Source organism: Rhinoraja longicauda, chromosome 2, assembly GCF_053455715.1.
Source record: "Rhinoraja longicauda isolate Sanriku21f chromosome 2, sRhiLon1.1, whole genome shotgun sequence".
NCBI lineage: Eukaryota > Metazoa > Chordata > Chondrichthyes > Rajiformes > Arhynchobatidae > Rhinoraja > Rhinoraja longicauda.
Window position 1 is genome coordinate 87,695,542 of NC_135954.1, and position 21,177 is coordinate 87,716,718.

Here is a 21,177-nt window from a genome sequence, read left to right on the forward strand (position 1 = left end):
TGTCGCTCGATTCCTCATCTCGTATCGTTCAACGCCGCGAACGTCTACAACACACGTCTGGACACAAGATCTCCATTTTAAACTCTGTGTATTTTAGCAAATGCGTAGGCACAGCTTTACCATATTGTTGCATGTATACATCACATAGCAGCTTTACCATATTGTTGCATGTATACATCACATATCTCCCCCCTTAGAATTGTGATACTTTAAAAAAAATCATAATGATCTTTATCCATTATGTTTCCAAAGTATTTTTCTATAACAAAACCCAATTTAAGTAAGTCCCAAAATATGCATCATCAGTTAGAAATGAAATGTTTTAACTTTAAAACCTCTCTAACTTAAAAAATAAACGACCAATTTAAATAAACGTTGTTGGAAACAGTCGCCGCAAGAATGGTGACGAAGATGGTGCAAAAATTGTGGCGCTATGGATATTTTGAATTACATAGATTTATATATATATATATATATATATATACAAGATCTGAGTTTTAGTATATAGAATAGATAGAAGATAAATAGATAGATAATGTTTCAAACAGCATGCCCCACAAAGCGAAGCATTTAGCAGGTCTGTGAGCTGTCTGAGAACAAGGACAGCTTTATTTCTCCGTCTGAGACTTACCACTATTTTTCAGGTTTGCCTATTTCTGAACTGTAGTGCTGAGTGTTGGTATGGTGGAGCAGCTATGATTACAACCCCGGAAACTTCCATCAAAATTTAGTCACGTGGTGATTACAGCTGCCGATCACATTGGAATCTGATTTCCACAAATGACGGAAAAATTCTTGGGAATAATTCTAATTTTTAATTGATGGGAAATTATATTGTACTGAAATGAAATATTGAAACAGAATACAACATCCCAACTTTAATTGATGAGAAAACTGACATGGTCTTTAAATGGACAGAACAAATGGAGGCCCCAAACAAATACATATGATGTAGGTCTTAACTGTTAATATCGTAAGCAACAATGTAAAACATTTCCAGATAACTCAAGGTTGCTTCAAGGGAAGGCTTAAATTCATATCATAAACTGGTTTAAAAGTAATTGTTACCATTTATTCTTGCTGATGTACTCAAGAAAGGAAACTAATTGCTAAAATGCAAAACTGATTAAATGAACAAAAAGAAAAATAGTTGAGTCGAAGATATAGGGTGAAACTACCGACTATGTAAATAACGTGTACAATCTTATTGTGATATGAGCTCTTACTTTAAAATAATTTACGCTGAGCTGTCAAGTGTCTTGCTGTACTGGAGCCATTCCTTGAGTTCATAAATCCTGGCTGTTACTACCTGGGTATTCACTTTTCAAACTTGCTGCTTCTGTGGCCTCCTTTCTCATAGTGGGATAAGCTACACCACTTCTATGGATGGTCTTTGGTGCTATATTGGAGAACATATATATATATTCTCTTCCTTGGACCTTGAACTATCTAGAAACTTTGCAGTCATTGCATTCCATCCTTAGGAAGTGGCTGGATGAAGACTCCAAGAATATTGCTTCAATTAGCTAAGGGTGAAGATTTAAAACTTCAGTTTCATTTTGTGTTATTAAAACATGTTATTATTAGAAAGCACAGGATTTGTTCCTTGAGATGGTGATTGTGAGCCTCCTCTTGAACAGCTGAAGTCCTTCGAGTGAAGTTATTCCCGAGTGTATGTTTAGTAGGAAGGTCTAATATTGTAACCAAACGCTTGCAAGTGGCCATTTTAATACTTCAAGCAATGTTCTTGATTATTGGAATTCACCTCAAATTTATAAGCTAAAGCCAGATTTTCAAATGTTTGCTTTTTTTTGTTGCACATTTCATCTCAACTCTTTCCCCAAAATAATCATTCAGATTTTAAATAATTCTCTAATAGATATATATTTTTATAAACATGCTATGATTGATATGTTATTATATGCCTTAACGTTGATGAAAAGCTTTTCTCTTGCATCTTATGCAGCATCAAGGTGGATTGATTTAAATTGACAGAAAGTAAGCCTATTGATGTCAAATTACCATAAAAATAACAGAAGATTCAATGGGGAAAATCATAGCACAAAACAAAAGCAGTCGGGCTGAAGCGTGTCCAACGTTCATTTTGTCTAACGTACTCGTGTACTACAACTAAGTTTTGTTTAGTTTAGAGTACTCAGACATCCTTGCCTCGCAGGGAGAATGTGTAAACTCCACACAGGCAACACCCAAAGTCATGAATGAACCCTCTTCTCTGCCACTGAGACATCAGCTCTACTGGCTGTGCTAATGTTGGAAGTACTTGGACAATGTGTAAAATGCCATGATATGTGGTTAAGTCCTTTGAAAATGTGGTGTTACCTTTATCAGAACTTTTACTGACTGTATCATCCCAAAGCTCAGTCTGACTAGATGGTACAAGTGCAATCTTGTTCAAGGTAACGAGGTGATAGTGTATGTTATATATTTTAATTAAACTGGGACTTATCATATCATATCATATATATACAGCCGGAAACAGGCCCTTTCGGCCCACCAAGTCCATGCCGCCCAGTGATCCCCGCACATTAACACTATCCTACACCCACTAGGGACAATTTTTACATTTACCCAGCCAATTAACCTACATACCTACATACTTGCAGCATTGAGATGAAAACTGTTCTTAAGATTAATGCTGTTCATCGGACACATTCTCACAACTGTATGCTTGATAAAATACTGATATGATAGATACAAAAATTCTCTAATTTGTAGATTGTTTATTCAGTTACCAATCCATGATCAATTGCATTTCACCAAAAAACAAATAGTTTTCAATTTTTTTAATCAGAACAAATTAATTAGAATATACAAATTGAATTTTTAACCTTGCTTACAGTGGTTCTATATGAAGCATAAACATCCTTCAGTTGTTCATATTTACTCTTTCCATACAGAAAAGATATTGTAAAATCAGTAGTTCAGACCGTAACACTAATTAATGTACAGTTTCATTCAATTGTAATATATAATACTCACAGTCCATATTCTAACAATGAAAAATTTAAGCCTTCCCCCACCAAATAATGACCTTAACAATGAAAAGTTTTCATATGGGCTCTAAAGACAGCATTATTATGAATATTGAATTGACTTACCAAGACCAGAACAAAAGCTAAACAATAACATACATTTGTCACTTGAACAGCATTTCCAGTTCTTTTTTTGTTGTCAGAAAACATGTAGCATGCATCATAAACGTGTGTAACAGAAGAGAGCCCTGATGTATTAATTTGTAGTGGAAATATGCATCCCTTTGCGATCCAGGACAACACCAATACGCAAACATCAGTAAAGGCTATCGCTTAAGTCTTTCAGGTTCATCAATGGCTGCTATCAGCTTCTGTCGTGCTTTTTTATTGATGTGGGAGCCGAGACATGCATTCACAAGGTTGGTTAACTGCTTGGATGAATATTCCTGTCCAAAGAAAACATACCATTTTAGAATTTAAAAAAACACTCAGTCAAAGGAATAATGTGCTGACAAGAAAGTTAAATGGGCTGATACTTGAAATTCTAACAGAAGTATAAACACTTTACAGATGTGCGACTATTGTTTTGATCATTTACAATAAAGATAATACTAGACAGTTGTACAAATATTTTTGTAAATTTTTATTAATTAAACTTTTTAAATAATTCAAAAAGTTTAAGCCTTCCCTCTCCACCACCCACAATCCCTACCTACCCTGTGCTCTTTGATCCACCGCTCCATATCATTTTCTGTTAGATAATAGGCTTTAATATAGGTTTCCACAAACTCCTTATCAGGAATTGGTCTGATATCAGTCAGTTTCTCCAGCTTCATTAAAAACTGCTGGAAGTCCAACTGCATCAAAGCCCGTCCCTCATTACTGCATTTTTTCACATTGGCATAACTGTAATAGAAAAGGAAGGAAACTGCTCAGCCCAGTAAATATGATGAATTGAAGATAACATTCAACTTATTTTTCACCATTAGTTATGAGAAATTACATTTCTTAAAGCAAAGCATCGAATACAATACAACCATTTAAATTGAATAAAAACCCTTTAACAACTTTTAGAAAAAAACTGATGCACAATTAAGTTGTATATAGACCTTTGTAAAAGCTTAATCTGATAGAAATTTGGAGTTGAATATTAAAGATTATTTTTATCTTTATCTCACTTTACTTTTAATTTTTATTTTTAGTTTAATAATCTTTATTTTTTTATCTTTGTCAAATATATTCAGAAATACCAGATGGAGTTTAATCCAGACAAGAGTGACGTATTGCACTTTGGCAGGACAAATGTGAGAGGATAGTGTACAGGAAATGGCAGGACCCTCAGGGCATTAATGTTCAGAGAAATCTTGGGCTGCAAATCCACAGCTCCTTGAAAGTGGTAACATTAGCACATAGAATGGTAAAGATGATGTATGGCATGCCTGCCTTCGTCAGTTGGGATGTTGAATGTAAAAGTCGGGAAGTCATGTTGCAGGTGCAAGAAACATTGGTTAGGCTGCATTTGCAGTAAGTGTGCAGTTCCAGTCACTCCATTACAGGAAGAATGTGGAGGGCTTTGGAGAGAGAGCAGAAGAGGTTTATCAGGATTCTGCCAGTACGAGATATTACCTATACAGAGAGATTGGACAAACTCGGATTTAAACTGGAGCATTGGAGGCACCTGATGGAAGTTTATAAAATTATGAAAGGCATAGATAGGGGAGATGGTTAAAGTCCTTTTAGCAAGGATAGAAATGTAAAAACATAAGAGGGTAGAGGTCTTGGGAGAGGGGAAAGAGTTTGATGTAGATTTACAAGGGGATTTGTTTCAACACACACATGGTGGCCTGCAATGTGCTGCAAAAAGGAAGTGGCAGCAATATTTAAGAGGCATTGAGACAGGGACATGGAGAAGCATAGAATGGTGTTATGCATGCCACGTACAGACAGATGGCATTAGTTTATATTGTTCGTGGTCAGCACAGGCATTGTTGGCTGATGGGTCTATTCCTGTGCCTCATTGTTCTATTTTCCTTATAATTAAAGAGCCATGAGTCAATGCTATGGATCAACTCATGTAAGGTAGGATTTGACAGGGCAGCTTTTCTTTGACCAACAAGGACAAGATGGGTTTATGATTTAAAACACCAACAAGACACTGTGAAGTGAACCTTCAATAGAGTAAATGAAACATTCAATATATTTCCATTGTTTACCAGTGCCAAATGTGTTTCAGTAGGAATGCTACAGGTTCAACTTTCACACCAAACCTTAAGCACGTAATCTCAAACAATAGTTCTGCCCGATGAAGGGCTTTGTGCGGGAAGCATTAACCGTTTCTCTTTCCACATACTGCCAAGCTCGTTGAGAGAGCCCAGCATTTTCTGACCAGAGAAATGGTTTAAATTATTGCAAACATCTATGGACGAATTTTTTTGCAAATTCATTTGATCTCGAAAAACTATCAGGTGTTTGTAATTTCTCTTATAGAAATGAGGACATTTTGTAATTAGGAAATAGCCAACTGAAGTTAACTTACCCTTCTACTATAGTTCTGTTTGCCAGCCGGATGCAATGCTCCCAAAGGACATTGGACACTTGGAACGGTATACGCACCCGTTTGGAAACTTCAGATAACTTCTTATGGAAATGTTCAAACTCCTATAGTAACAGTTATCAGAATCAAATACAAGAAAACTCTACTTCACTACAATCTGATTATTAATACGTATATACTTTGTCATAGCACATATGTAGAAGACAAATTTTCTCATAAATTTTCTTATGCAAGATAAAAAAACAAAACAAAGCGCTGGGAAGAAAAGTGATAGCTTTTATGGTGATTAGAGGCCAGATTACAGTGGATAGAATCAAGTATTTGGGATGGGAAAGTGTGAAGCTTTAGTGAAAAAAAATCGCTCCAATTGGCAAGTTGAAGGTGCACAAAAGGAAAAGGCAACTTTTAGTTCAGTTTAGTACATTATTATCACATGTTCCAAGGTATAGTGAAAAGCTTTTATTTGCCAAATATCCAGTCAAAGACTATACATGATTACACCCAAACCGTCCACAGTGCACAAATAAAGGTTACAACATTTAGTGCAAGATAAAGTCCGATTAAAGGTGGTTCAAAGGTCTTCAATGAGGTAGATGGGAGATCAGGATTGTACTCTAACTGATGAGAGAACCGTTCAGTTGCCTGATTACAGCTGGGAAGAAACCAACTCTGAATCTGGAGTTAAACTTCAATACCTCTCGCCTTATGGGACAGTGAGGGAGTGATCAGGGTGAGACTGGTCCTTGATTATGCTGGTGGCTTTGCTGAGGCAGTGTAAAGTATAGATTGAGTCAATGGAAGGAAGACGTTCCATCATGCAAACCATGATGGTTTGCATGATGGTCTGGGCTAAGTCCGCTACTCTCTGCAATTTCTTGCAGTCTTGGATGGACCCGTTCCAAACCAGGCTGTGATGCAGCCCAATAAAATTACAGTGCATCTGTAGAAGTTGGTGAGGGTTGATGGATAGTAATTAAAGTTGTGACATTGATCATAGAATTTTGGGGAACTTCATGGAGGAATAAACACAAGTATAAGCATTTAACGTGAATAATGTAGTGATGAGGGTTTCAATGGTGGATTGACAGAAAAAAAATCAGACATGATCTTTGCAGTATAAAGGATATTGAAGTTCAAATACTGAAGTCAAACAGGACACTGAGCTTTTGAATCTTAATAAACCTTAGGCTGTGCTTGAAGTGGGCAATGAAGGCTGTTGGCAGCAGCCAAAGACAGACATCGATTTTCCAAAAGATAAACCCATGGAAACAAGACAGCGCAGTAAACGGACAGTATGAGAGGTCAGACAGCGATAGAACTAAGTGGAGGCATCATCCGTCTGATACATGTGTAGACTGGCCCAAGTAAGTGGAAGATGTTATAAAGGAGTGACTTGGAGATTAGGGAAAGGAGACCAAGAATACATCATGGGGAGATTGAAAGATGACTTGGCCATGATATTTAATACTGCTTTCAATGAAGTTAAATCATATCAACCTGTAAGATAGTGTTTTGTTGTATGAAAATATTCCATTTACAAAAGATACAGCTGCAGAATCAGGTCATTCAGCCCCTAAACTCCAGCAAGTACAGGTCCAGTGGCATCAAAGGGTCATCATATGTTAATCCAATCATTCTTGGGATCATCCTCGTAAATCTCCTCTGGACCCTCTTCAATGCCAGCACATCCTCCCTCAGATATGGGGCCCAAAACAGCTCACAATACTCCAAATGCAGTCTGACCAGTGTCTTATAAAGCTTCAGCATTACATATCTGTTTTTATATTCTAGTCCTCTGCAATGTTACCATTGCATTTGCCTTTGGTCATGATGAATATCGTATACGTGGGACAGTTCTTTCATCATAGTGTGCTGAGTATTATTACAAAGGGTGAGTAACTCTTCAGTTCCAGGGAATAAAGTATAGAAAATACCTTTTCCACAAACAAACTCCAAGGTTTTGATACTGTGAAATGATTATATTAATCTGACAACTATTTGATAAATTGCAATATTCTGCTATCATGATCATTTCAATTCTTGCAATTACCTTGAGAAGAGTATCTATGTACACATTGTGTTGTGACATGATTTCTTTAATATCCCATTTCACACTAGCCATAAGATGAAGCATCTGTTCGTAATCGATCGCTTTAGCAGCCACTATCCAGTAAATTGGTTTGCGCAGCTCACTGGCAGTTGACACAGTCTATTTGTTATCAGATGGGAAGAGAGAATACAGAAAGAATATCATCATCCATGGCAAAACAAAACAAACTGTCAACTGGAAGTGATTTGATTTTTACCTTAAGCAGGCATATAAAAAATGATCATTAAAATGATCACTATGGTGAAAGTATGGCATTTGCAAAATTCAGTACCGACCTGTGAATAAAACTGTTGCAAAAAAGGCTTCTTAGCTGAAGGCATCATTGCATCAAGATGAGGTTGCAAACATTCAAACTGATCAGCCAGAAACACCCTGGAAAATACAGATATTTAAGATTATTAATCATTTGGTAATTATTGTCTGCTTCGTAAGAATATTATCAAATGAACCAATGAAGTGGTAAAGTCAGAGTTCATCTGAGTACCATAAGCAACTACATCTATAAATGACGGCTTCAAACTATGAATTTACCTTAACGTTTGCAAGTGCCAGAGTCAAAGATGGATATGGCAGGCAGGAGATTGGTAAGCAAGTTTGGGAAACCTTGATTAAAAGGCTCAGTTGTGCTTAATGCCATATGCTTCACTGCAAGGAAGCTAGGAATTAGACTTCAGTAGCAGGGAAACAGGCCATTCGCCCCACCGAGTCCATGCTGACCAGCGATCACCCCATATATCAGCACCATCCTACACACAAGGAACAATTTACAAAAGCCAATTCACCAACAAACCTGTTCGTTTTTGGAATGTGGGAGGAAAACAGAGCACCTGGAAAAAACTATGCAGTAATGGCAGAAGATGTCAACCATCCCACGATATCACAAAAGTATATACACTGATGAGCCAAAACATTATGACCACCTGCCTAATATGTTGCTGGTCTGCCGTGCTGCCGAGGCATGGACTCCACAAGACCCCTGAAGGTGTCCTGTGGTATCTGGCACCAAAGCATTAGCAGCATATCCTTCAAGTCCTATAAGTTGCAAGGGGGAGCCACCGTGGATCAGACTTGTCGATCCAGCACATCCCACAGATGCTCAATCGGATTGAGATGTGGAGAATTTGGAGGCCAGGGCAACACCGTAAACACTTCATCATGTTCCTCAAACCAATATGATCATGGCTGATCATCTAAAATCAGTGGATCACCATGGATTAGTTCCTGCTTTTTCTCCACATCCCTGGATTCCTTTAGCCCTAAGAGCTAAATCTAACTATCACTTGAAAACATCCAATGAATTGGCCTCCACTGCCTTCTGTGGCAGAGAATTCTACAGATTCACAACTCTCTGTGTGAAAAAGTTTTTCCTCATCTCAGTCCTAACTGGCCTACTCCTTATTCTTAAACTGTGACCTGTTTCTGGACTCCAACATCAGGAACTTTCCCTGAATCTAGGGTGTCCAATCCTTTAAGAATTTTGTATGTTTCTATAAGATCCCCTCTCATCCTTCTAAATTCCAGTGAATACAAGCCCAGCTGACCCACTCTTTCATCATATGTCAGTCCCGCCAGCCCGGGAATTAACCTGGCGAACCTATGCTGTACTCTCTCAATAGCAATAATGTCCTTCCTCGAATTAGGAGAGCAAAATTGCACACAATACTCCAGGTGCGGTCTCACCAGTCCCTGTACAACTGCAGTAGGACCTCCTTGCTCCTAAACGGAAATCCTCGCGCAAAGAAGGCCAACATGCCATTAGCTTTCTTCAGTGCCTACTGTACCTGCATGCTTACTTTCAGTGACTGATGTACAAGCACACCCAGGTCTCATTCCACCTCCCCTTTTCCTAATCGGACGCCATTCAGATAATAATCTGCTTTTCTGTTCTTGCCACCAAAGTGGATAACCTCACATTTATCAACATTATACTGCATCTGCCATGCATCTATCCACTCACTCAACCTATCCAAGTCACCCTGCAGCCTCATAGCATCGTCCTCGCAGGTCACACTACCACCCAGCTTTCTGTCATCCGCAAACTTGGAGATATTCTATTTAATTCCCTCGTCTAAATTGTTAATATATATTGTAAATAACTGGGGTCCCAGCACCGAGACTTATGACACCCCATTAGTCACTGCCTGTCATTCTGAAAAAGACCCGTTAATTCCTACTCTTTGCTTCCTGTCTGCCAACCAGTTCTCTGTCCATGTCAATACCCTACCCCCAATACCATGTGCTCTAATTTTGCACACTAATCTCTTGCGTGGGACCTAGTCAAAGGCTTTTTGAAAGTCCAGATACACCACATCCATTGGCTCTCCCTTATCCATTCTATTTGTTACATCCTCAAAAAATTCTAGAAGATTAATCAAGCATGATTCCCCCTTCGTAAATCCATGCTGACTTTGACCGATCATGTCACTGCTTTCCAAATGCACTGCTATTACATCTTTAATAATCACATCAAGCATCTTTCCCACTACCGATGTCAGGCTAACTGGTCTATAATTCCCTGTTTTCTCTCTCCCTCCTTTCTTAAAGTTTACATTAGCTACCTTCCAGTCCACAGGAACTGATCCAGTCTATAAAACATTGGAAAATGATCACCAATGCATCCACGATTTCTAGGGCCATTTAACGCCTTCAGTGCTGAAAATATAACTATCTCTGAGAAATATAAAATTTGATAGAAAATACCTTGGAAATCATCTGGATTCCAGATACTATTTGGCCTTTCATTGAAGGTATTGAAATAAGAATGAGAGCTTTAATCATTCAGCAAATTATGGGGAGTAACTTACAAAGATTCGGTCGCCACCACCCTTTCAGCAAGACCATATAATGTTTCAGCTGAATTTAGAACAACAAGATGACTGAGATGTGGGCTTGGAACCTTTTCTTTTCTCTCCTCTGTTGTTGTCAATGAGCCAGAAGTTTCAGATGGTGCCTCCTATATATAAAGAAATGAAATGTCCAATTATTAATTATCATCTTTATATAAAGGCCTTTTACATGAAAATAATGCTTCCAAGATTGAATAAGGAAACAAATCGTCTACTTCAAGCCTGTTCTGCCTTTCATCAATCAAGGCTGACCTGTTATTTGCCTGCAATATCTCAATATTTTCTGATCTGCTTTAAATACAGATATCGATCAATCACTGTTTTAAATGAATTCAGTGTCTGAGCCTTCACCATAATTCAGGATGGGCTGTGGAGGCTGACAATGCCAAAGACGAACCACAATTTTATTCAAGGATTTTTCAACTATCTTACTTCTAAGGTCTACCCCTTATTTGCATATTGTGACCCCCAGCATTCAGTCTTGCAAGCCCCTATAAGAATTGTTTTAAATTTCAATTAGATATTCTTCTAACTTGAGATTAGAAATCTAACTTGCTCATTTTCTCATCATACAGTAAACCTGCTATCTATGGAACCAGTATAATAAATCTTTGCTGCACTTCAAATATAGTAACCACCTCCCTTCTAAGGTGAGGACACCAAAACCGTTGTGTACCTAGTATTCCAGATGTAGTGTCACCAAGGCTCAATAAAACTGCTAGAAGGCTTCCTTCCTCCTGTATACTAATCGTTTCACCATCTGCTTTCCTGATAGTTTGTTGCATTATATAGAGGCAGTCAAGGATGTGTACAAATACTCCTAGGTTCTTTTGAACATCAATGTAGCTAATTCCTAACCATTCAAGAAATTCTGCCGTTCTCTTTTGGCATCATATTTTCCAACTTTATATTCTATATACCATGTTTTCATCCACTCATTCAGCTTATCTATATATCTTTGTGACACACTCTTCCTATCTCATCGAGTTTTCCATCATCAGTAAATTTGGAATTTATGATACTTGACCCTTGCAGCCAAATCACCGAGTGACTGCTAACAGCTGGGGGCCACATGCCAATCCTAGTGGCACCAGATCCATCACAATCTGCCAACCGGAGAAGGGTATTTGTTTTCTAATTGATAATCAATTTTCGATCCATTTCAATGAATTCCCCCCAATTTCACGTGCTCCAATGTTGTTGACTGACTAATGCGGGACTTTATCAAAAGCCTCCAAAACACTTAAATTACCAGGACCATTGGTTCCCCTAATTTATTCTATTAGTCACAGACTCAACAAGTTAGTCAAACATACTTTCCTTCCATAAATCGATGCAAACTCTACTCAATTCTATTATTCCAGGTATTCTATTAATATAGCCTTCTTTATAAATTCTAGCATTCTCCCTTCTGCTGACATTACACCACCAGGATTGCAGTGACCATTTTCCCCCTGCGCTTGTCCTTAAATATAAGGCTCACATTTAGCACCCTCCAATCCATAGAAACAATTCTAGAAACTTCAAACGTCTGGGTGACAACTGGAGCATTCATTATCTCTTAAAACTCTGAGATGTAGACCATTCTGTCGTATTACATTCTGACACAAACCTCAGGTAAGAGATGGAAAGCACTTTCGCCCACCAAGTCTGCACGAAGCATCAATCAACCATTTTATATAAGTACTACATTAATCCCACATTCCATTCAACTCCCCGTTGATTCTACTACTCATCTACGCACTATGCAAATTATAGCACCGACCAAACCATGTCTTTGGGATATGGGAGGAAACCCATGTGGTCACAGAAAGAACATGCAAACACTGCATAGACAATAGACAATAGGTGCAGGAGTAGGCCATTCAGCCCTTCGAGCCAGCACCGCCATTCAATGCGATCATGGCTGATCACTCTCAATCAGTACCCCGTTCCTGCCTTCTCCCCATACCCCCTAACTCCGCTATCCTTAAGAGCTCTATCCAGCTCTCTCTTGAAAGCATCCAACGAACTGGCCTCCACTGCCTTCTGAGGCAGAGAATTCCACACCTTCACCACCCTCTGACTGAAAAAGTTCTTCCTCATCTCCGTTCTAAATGGCCTACCCCTTATTCTTAAACTGTGGCCCCTTGTTCTGGACTCCCCCAACATTGGGAACATGTTATCTGCCTCTAATGTGTCCAATCCCCTAATTATCTTATATGTTTCAATAAGATCCCCCCTCATCCTTCTAAATTCCAGTGTATACAAGCCCAATCGCTCCAGCCTTTCAACATACGACAGTCCCGCCATTCCGGGAATTAACCTAGTGAACCTACGCTGCACGCCCTCCATAGCAAGAATATCCTTCCTCAAATTTGGAGACCAAAACTGCACACAGTACTCCAGGTGCGGTCTCACCAGGGCCCGGTACAACTGTAGAAGGACCTCTTTGCTCCTATACTCAACTCCTCTTGTTACGAAGGCCAACATTCCATTGGCTTTCTTCACTGCCTGCTGTACCTGCATGCTTCCTTTCATTGACTGATGCACTAGGACACCCAGATCTCGTTGAACTCCCCCTCCTCCTAACTTGACACCATTCAGATAATAATCTGCCTTTCTATTCTTGCTTCCAAAGTGAATAACCTCACACTTATCTACATTAAACTGCATCTGCCATGTATCCGCCCACTCACACAACCTGTCCAAGTCACCCTGCAGCCTTATTGCATCTTCCTCACAATTCACACTACCCCCCAACTTAGTATCATCTGCAAATTTGCTAATGGTACTTTTAATCCCTTCGTCTAAGTCATTAATGTATATCGTAAATAGCTGGGGTCCCAGCACCGAACCTTGCGGTACCCCACTGGTCACTGCCTGCCATTCCGAAAGGGACCCATTTATCCCCACTCTTTGCTTTCTGTCTGTCAACCAATTTTCTATCCATGTCAGTACCCTACCCCCAATACCATGTGCCCTAATTTTGCCCACTAATCTCCTATGTGGGACCTTGTCGAAGGCTTTCTGAAAGTCGAGGTACACCACATCCACTGACTCTCCCTTGTCAATTTTCCTAGTTACATCCTCAAAAAATTCCAGTAGATTTGTCAAGCATGATTTCCCCTTCGTAAATCCATGCTGACTCGGAATGATCCCGTTACTGCTATCCAAATGCTCAGCAATTTCGTCTTTTATAATTGACTCCAGCATCTTCCCCACCACTGATGTCAGACTAACTGGTCTATAATTACCCGTTTTCTCTCTCCCTCCTTTCTTAAAAAGTGGGATAACATTTGCTATCCTCCAATCCACAGGAACTGATCCTGAATCTATAGAACATTGAAAAATGATCTCCAATGCTTCCACTATTTCTAGAGCCACCTCCTTAAGTACTCTGGGATGCAGACCATCAGGCCCTGGGGATTTATCAGCCTTCAGTCCCATCAGTCTACCCAAAACCATTTCCTGCCTAATGTGGATTTCATTCAGTTCCTCCATCACCCTAGGTTCTCCGGCCCCTAGAACATTTGGGAGATTGTGTGTATCTTCCTCAGTGAAGACAGATCCAAAGTAACGGTTTAACTCGTCTGCCATTTCTTTGTTCCCCATAATAAATTCCCCTGCTTCTGTCTTCAAGGGACCCACATTTGCCTTGACTATTTTTTTCCTCTTCACGTACCTAAAAAAACTTTTGCTATCCTCCTTTATATTATTGGCTAGTTTACCCTCGTACCTCATCTTTTCTCCCCGTATTGCCTTTTTAGTTAACTTTTGTTGCTCTTTAAAAGAGTCCCAATCCTCTGTCTTCCCACTCTTCTTTGCTATGTTATACTTCCTCTCCTTAATTTTTATGCTGTCCCTGACTTCCCTCGTCAGCCACAGGTGTCTCTTACTCCCCTTAGAGTCTTTCCACCTCTTTGGAATAAATTGATCCTGCAACCTCTGCATTATTCCCAGGAATACCTGCCATTGCTGTTCTACCGTCTTCCCTGCTAGGGCCTCCTTCCAATCAATTTTGGCCAGCTCCTGCCTCATGCCTCTGTAATCCCCTTTGCTATACTGTAATACCGACACTTCCGATTTTCCCTTCTGCCTTTCCATAGACAGCACCCAATGCCAGAGCTCAGTTGCTTTCAGCTTCATTTGATATTTTCATTAGACCCTTTGTCCTCTAATGTTTCCAAGTTCATCTAATTGCTTAAAGGCTTACAGAAGGGACAGATTTTGATTCCCGAGCCATGGTAAAGGGTACTTGGAGATGAAATCAATACAAACTAAATGTAGTAAATCTCCAAATTGTAATGGCAGATTTGGTTTTTTGTTGTTATCTATCAACTAGTTGAGTAGCGGGATGGGAACCTTAGAGCAGATTCATAGGAAAGAAAGGTAAAGCCAGAAATTGCTATATGTTGTTGAATTGAAGAATAAAATAATCAGTAGATAGGAATAGGCTATGTGGTTCCAAGGGATTTGTTCCTCAACTATAATTTCTTACCTAGTGTTATAATCCTCAGCAATCCTTGATTGCAATAATCTATTACAATCTTGAGTTATATTCATGGTAGAGTGTTCCAAATATTTATGAGCATTTCTCTTTATCTCTATCTTAAATGGGTGGCAACTTTGTAAGGAACAGTCTCATTCAGGATTCTCTGACAAGGAGAAATATCCTATGAGCATCCATCCATCATCCTCTAAATTACTTCTAATGCAAATATATCCCTCCTTAAACAGGGAGAGCAAAACAGCATGTACGGTTCCAGGTCTGGTTTTCACTAAGCTCCTGCATAGTTCCAGCAAGACCACATACAAATTCCATGCCCTTGCAATAAACTGGCAAGCATGCTGGAAGTTTCCTACAGCCCTTTAAACTGTCAAATAGAAAAACATACAGAAGCAAATTTCTGAGAAATAAAGGACCAAAGAATGTTCACTGTGAATTTTAACTACCCATTGTAACGGAGTCAATGTAATTGTTTAGAGGACATGGAATTCTTAAAATACACTCAAAAGCAGCAACCTCAGCAAGAGAGTGTTAGGGCAACAGATTTTGTTTTACGGAATGAAGGGGCCATCAATGTGATAGAACCCTTTTCTGCTAATAACCACACCGCTTTCCCTCAGCTGAAATGTGATTTGGTTAAAAAGTACACTGTGAACAAATTAGTGGGAGGTATGCAAGGAAGAAAAAGACGATGCAGGCAAATAATATCACAAAGATATAGGATATCTATCTATATTATATATATATATATATATATTATATTACTAAAACTCTCATCTTGTTTGTTCCGTATGTTTGTGCTGTAGTTCTTTCTTTGTGCAGTTGTTTCTTTATGCCCTTTTCATCCACAAAAGAACGGTACACGACCCGGACAATTTTAGGCCTACCTTACTCACCATTGTCCTGGGGAGTGTTTAATAAAAGTTTCATTCCAATTGGTCTTATATTTTTCAACATTGACATTTAAAGTTTAACAATAAACTTTAAAACACCTTGCCCGTCTTCAGCGTATGACGTCACAATGGCACCCGCCAGAGTGTTGGGAGTCGCGACCAATAAAGGGGGGGGGCTAACTTTAACAAATGTTCTCTCCCCTCCCCCCCCCGAGGACAAGCACCTGTTCCATCGTGCCCCGTGCCTGACCTTTCTCCCGTGGTGCAGCACAGCGCCAGAGGCGGCGGGAGAGGGTCCAACAAGATGGCCGTCGCCGCCGTTCCTCGCCGCCGATCAGAGCTGGATGCACGGGGCCCAAGTAAGTGGCTTTTCCCTGTCCCCCATCGCCTGCCCACGGACTGGGGGGACACTCCCCGCCCGGCAACGGGTCCACAGGTAATCCGGGCCCGCAGTTGGGGGAGGCTGGCCAGGCCCGCAGGAGAGGTTTCCGCCCAACGGGTGTTGCGTGCCCGCAGGAAAGTGGGATTAGTCTGGATAGCTTTTTCATTCAGCAGAAGCCATAAGTCGAATGTTCTCCTTCAATATCATAAATATTGTGCTTCACATAAAATGAATACCACTATAAAGTAGTCTGGATAGAGGATGAGAACTAGCCCTTGTCTGGGGATCACCATGCCAGTTATTTAAGAATTTTACAAAGTTTAGAAGTCAGATACTATTATTCCCATTGGTTCTCTTGCAATAATGGATGAACATTTTCCAACATTCCTGCATTCCAAAATAAATAGAACCAGTTGTATGCAATTATTCAGTACAAAGTACGCCATACAATTGTAAGTTTATATATATACACTTGTTTCCTTTGTAGCCGTTCTTGATACTGACAATGATTTAATGGAGAATAAACATCACCTGTCTACCACATTCTTTTCTAGCTTTATGACTTGTCTAAACAAAAGAAGAAAAGAGAGAGCAGAAGTCTTCTTTGACAGCAACGTTCACTTACCAGTGCAAACCTGTCAAAACAAATTCTGAAGTATTTGAGCAGAGAGCATATGCAAGTGAAAAACATATCTGACATGAAAATGCTATTGAATTATGCACACGTTTACATGTGTCGAATTTGAAAGGTGCTCCACTATGAAGCAGAGTGAATAATGAAATAACCTGTAGCAAAAATAACCAAATAATGTTATCGTACCTCTATTAAGCATTTGGAAGTGAAACAGCACAGGGATGAAAGAGGTTTTCAGTCATTGTTAACCATTTGATAAAGTTTTAGTTTAGTTTATTATTGTCGCGTGTACCAAGGTACAGGGAAGAGTTTTTTATGCATGTTAACCAATCAAAGAAAAGACTATACATGAGAATAATCAAGTCGTTCACAGTGCACAGGAGGAGTATACAGAGTATAACATTTAGTGCAAGATATAGTCTGATTAAAGATAGTTCAAAAGTCTTCAATGAGGTAGATGGGAAGTCAGGACCACACTCTGGCTGATGAGAGGGCCATTCAGTTGCCAGATTACAGCTGGGAAGAACCTGTCTCTGAATCTGGAGGTAGTGCCCAAGCATCTGACTCTGTCTGCCACTATCCCTCCCTTATCTGGTTTCACTTAGCATTGACAAACAGACTGCACGCAAACTGAAGGAATGGCACCTCATATTCCACCTGTGTAGCTTACAACCCAACAGGCACAAATCCCTCATGGTCCCCCACCAGCCCAGTCACCTTACACCTTTACTCTTCTCTGTACACTCATCTCTCATTCCTAAGTCTCATATTTTCCTTTTAATTACCTCGTTCCCCTCCCCACTGTACTCTTCCATCCGTTCCCTCCCTCCGGCTTTTCATTTCACTCCTCATCTTTCCTTATCCAACCCCTTTAGTCTCCTACTCACCTCTAGCCTATGTCACTTTCTCCACCTATTTGCCAATAACTCACCCCTGACTCGTCGGCATCCACATATCACTTGCCTGGCTTTGGCTCACCCCCACCTTTATTTTTTCCAGCTTTCACTCCCCTACTCCAATCAGGTTAAAAAAAGGTTCTGACTCAAAACATCATCTGTCCACTCCATTCACAGATGCTGCATGTCCTGCTGAGTTCCTCCAACACTTTCTTTCTTGCATTACCTACTAGTAACCATCTCAGTCCTCCTTCTCACCTTTTTTTTTTTAATACTGGCTATCTTCCTCCTACTCTCTGTCCTGATGCAGGGTCTCGATCTGAAATGTCGACCATCCCTCAGCCTCCACAAATGCTGCTTGTTCCGCTGAAATGTTTTCAGCAATTTGTTTTTTTTGCTCCAGATCCCAGACTTTGCAGTTTCTTGTGTCTTCGTAAAAATTCCTTTGCTGCCTCCATCCTCTCCTCCCTGCTTCCAACTTTAACTCTCTCATCAGATACTGCCAGACTTGTTGAGTGCTTTTTGAATATTTGCTGAGAATTTTCCATTGAAGCAACTTATTTGGCATTTCGTTTGCAAAATGAAATCAGAGGGACAGAAAGGAGAATAAACATATGCATTTGTGAGCATACCCCTCAGGTGTTAATGACTGCAAAACAATTTGTTGAATAAAAATGATATTCACATATAAATTTAGTTTATAATATCTTAGATTAAACTAATCTAATACAATTTATTTAAATAATTGATCTCACTATTATTACCTTGAACTGTCAGGTTTGCTGCAACTCTGCACCGCAAAACTATTGGTTATGCACTTCGAAATCAGGAAAGCAGTAATCAGGCTAGTAATTATGAAGCAAACAATAACTTGGTTGTCCATTCGAGCTCAAAAACACAGATGTACCATTTTGCTTGTTAGTTGAATAACAAGTTCCTTGTTTTTCATTTCTCCTGCTGTGCCAAATTGGTAGCCTATTAAATAAACAACTGCAGATATTAATTTGCTGAGCTCAGTTCCTGAACTTGCTTAAGCTTGCAGCTTTCCATATATCAGCCATTTATGCAGATAAAGGCAGGAAGAATTAACTATTCTTATTTTAACTTTCAAAAGGAAAATGTAACAGGTAATGAACTATTTAAGATACTCACTGCTTGTTTCACATATTAGAATGCTGAATCTCACCGTAGCATTACCTTTAAGCCTAGACTTATCTGACCTTCATCAGCCAAAGTAATTTGCATTCTTCACTACTACTGAAGCCAGTTGTTAGCCAAATCTGTTCCCTTCAGAAAATCAGGAAATGGTCAAGAGCAATAGATACAGCAAAAGCCAGGGACCAGATAACATTTTAACCATAGAAATGAAAACACATGCTCCACAGCTAGCTGCACCTCTAGCCAAGTCCAATAGTTGAAATTACGTGGCAGATAATAATCCATTGATATTCACCAGGAACTGCTGACAGACAAGTCCGTAATTGAAGTACACCTGAAGGTGGGCAACAGTTCAACATTTTGTTTAATGTGGGGGGTATGGGGAGAAGGCAGGAACGGGGTACTGATTGAGAATGATCAGCCATGATCACATTGAATGGCGGTGCTGGCTTGAAGGGCCGAATGGCCTCCTCCTGCACCTATTGTCTTTTGTCTACTATTGACTGACTTCAGGACATTTGCACCATTTGGATTCCAGGAACTGTTATAGAATGTCAAGGAGAATCTGCAGTAATACTTGCTTTCGAGAAATAAAATACAATGCTGCATAACCATCTTTTGGCCGTGGGTGGGTTCTGGCATGAAGCCAGTTATCAAGTAACTGGTCTGCATAACTTTGCATTTTGAGTTCAAAAACAAATTTATTTTCTATACAACTTATCCGAGAGAGAGAATTGGCAGAATTCTAAGCCAGCCATTGATAACAAGTTGAGATTTCTCATTGATTTTCAGTCTTCTGCCAGGTTTTTAACACATTTGCCTGTCTCCTAATGTGATGAGAATGTTACAAAAGCAGTAACCAGAATGAGTTCATCTTTAAACAGCTTTTAAAAGGGTGGTTTCATCGTGATCTGTAATTTGCGTTTTTATCTCAGCACTGGTAGCAACCTATAAATTTGCTCAATTTTGCATTGCAGCAATTTAGTTGCTTTAAATTGATAGCTGATTATCACGTCATCAGCTAAAAAATAATTAGGATTGAAATGATAATGGCATAAAATGAAGATTTTACTTTTAATTGTAGTGCTTGGCACGGTCAGTCCTAAAATAAAATGTTCACATAGTTAATACGAAATATGTGCATGAAAAGTTTCATTTTTCTAACCTTGTAGTGCTTTTGGAGCTAATGCAGTTCTATACATTTTATTGCCTCCAACCCTTTTCCTAACAGCCATCAGAAATCATGTTAGATATTTCTAACCTTGATGACATAGTTTATCCTGAGATTTTTTACAGCAATTTTTTACATCAATGACCACACTAGCCTTTGTCGGCCATTCTAATAGTTCCTGAGTTGAGTTCAGTGGACCATTTTGGAGAACAGTCAAGAATCAACCATGTTGCCAAGGATTTGGTTCATATGTAGGCCGGTCACGGCAAGAAAGCCGAACTGTACAGATAATTATGAGTGAACCAGATGGATTTTATGGCAATACCATCATCTGATGGGAATCAATACTGATGGTACCTTATTGTTAAGTTATTTGAATTTAAATTTTCTATTTATCAGAGAAATAGATCAATAGTCCACATGAGTAACTCAACTACAATGCTATCTTTGGTGCTGATGAAGTAAGATATCAATTGTTGTGAGAAATGTAACGGAAAGGCATCTCTGAGAATAGCAAATCGCAAATGGTGGCTAAAAACTACACACGAGGTGCTTATCTTTATTGTCCAAAGCACAGAATATAGGAGAGATCAGAATGCGCTCGAAATGTATGTAACACCAATTATGCCACATAAATGACTGCAAACACCTCTGGTCATCACTCTGCAGGAATAATAAGATAGCGACAACAAAAAAGGGGGTTCAATAGCTAGAAGGCATAGATTTTTTAAATTACTACACTCGGAAACATCTGTGCTCTTCCAATTCCAGTCTGTTCACCATCTCCAGATCGGTAGTAGGATAAGAAGGCAGCTGAAGATTTTTTTAAATTAATAGTGACAGAGTCTGAATGGCAGAGATAGAAACTTCAACCACATTTACATTTTACTTGGAAGAAAACGTTAACTTTAAGTGAACACAATGGGCCAAATTGCACATCCGGTATCAGAACTTTTGATCAATCCTAATCTCATCTGCTTCACTACCAGTATGCATGGTTTCAGTTGTTAAGCTTAGTTTCGAAATTCTTTCTCTGAACCCTTTTATCCCT

At 39.3% G+C, this 21,177-nt stretch overlaps 1 protein-coding gene across 1 annotated transcript in view; it reads right to left on the reverse strand.

Annotated features, from left to right (window-relative positions):
* Positions 1–898: 898 nt before the first annotated feature.
* Positions 899–21,177, reverse strand: part of vps50 (VPS50 EARP/GARPII complex subunit) — a 109,542-nt gene continuing 89,263 nt past the window's right edge. Inside the window, exons 23-28 of the mRNA XM_078422914.1 lie at positions 10,462–10,610; positions 7,933–8,029; positions 7,598–7,756; positions 5,530–5,651; positions 3,710–3,899; positions 899–3,439 (exon numbers count right to left, since the gene is read on the reverse strand). Coding sequence (XP_078279040.1) covers positions 3,320–3,439; positions 3,710–3,899; positions 5,530–5,651; positions 7,598–7,756; positions 7,933–8,029; positions 10,462–10,610 — 837 coding nt within the window. The 3' untranslated portion in view covers positions 899–3,319. The remainder of the gene's footprint in view (positions 3,440–3,709; positions 3,900–5,529; positions 5,652–7,597; positions 7,757–7,932; positions 8,030–10,461; positions 10,611–21,177) is intronic.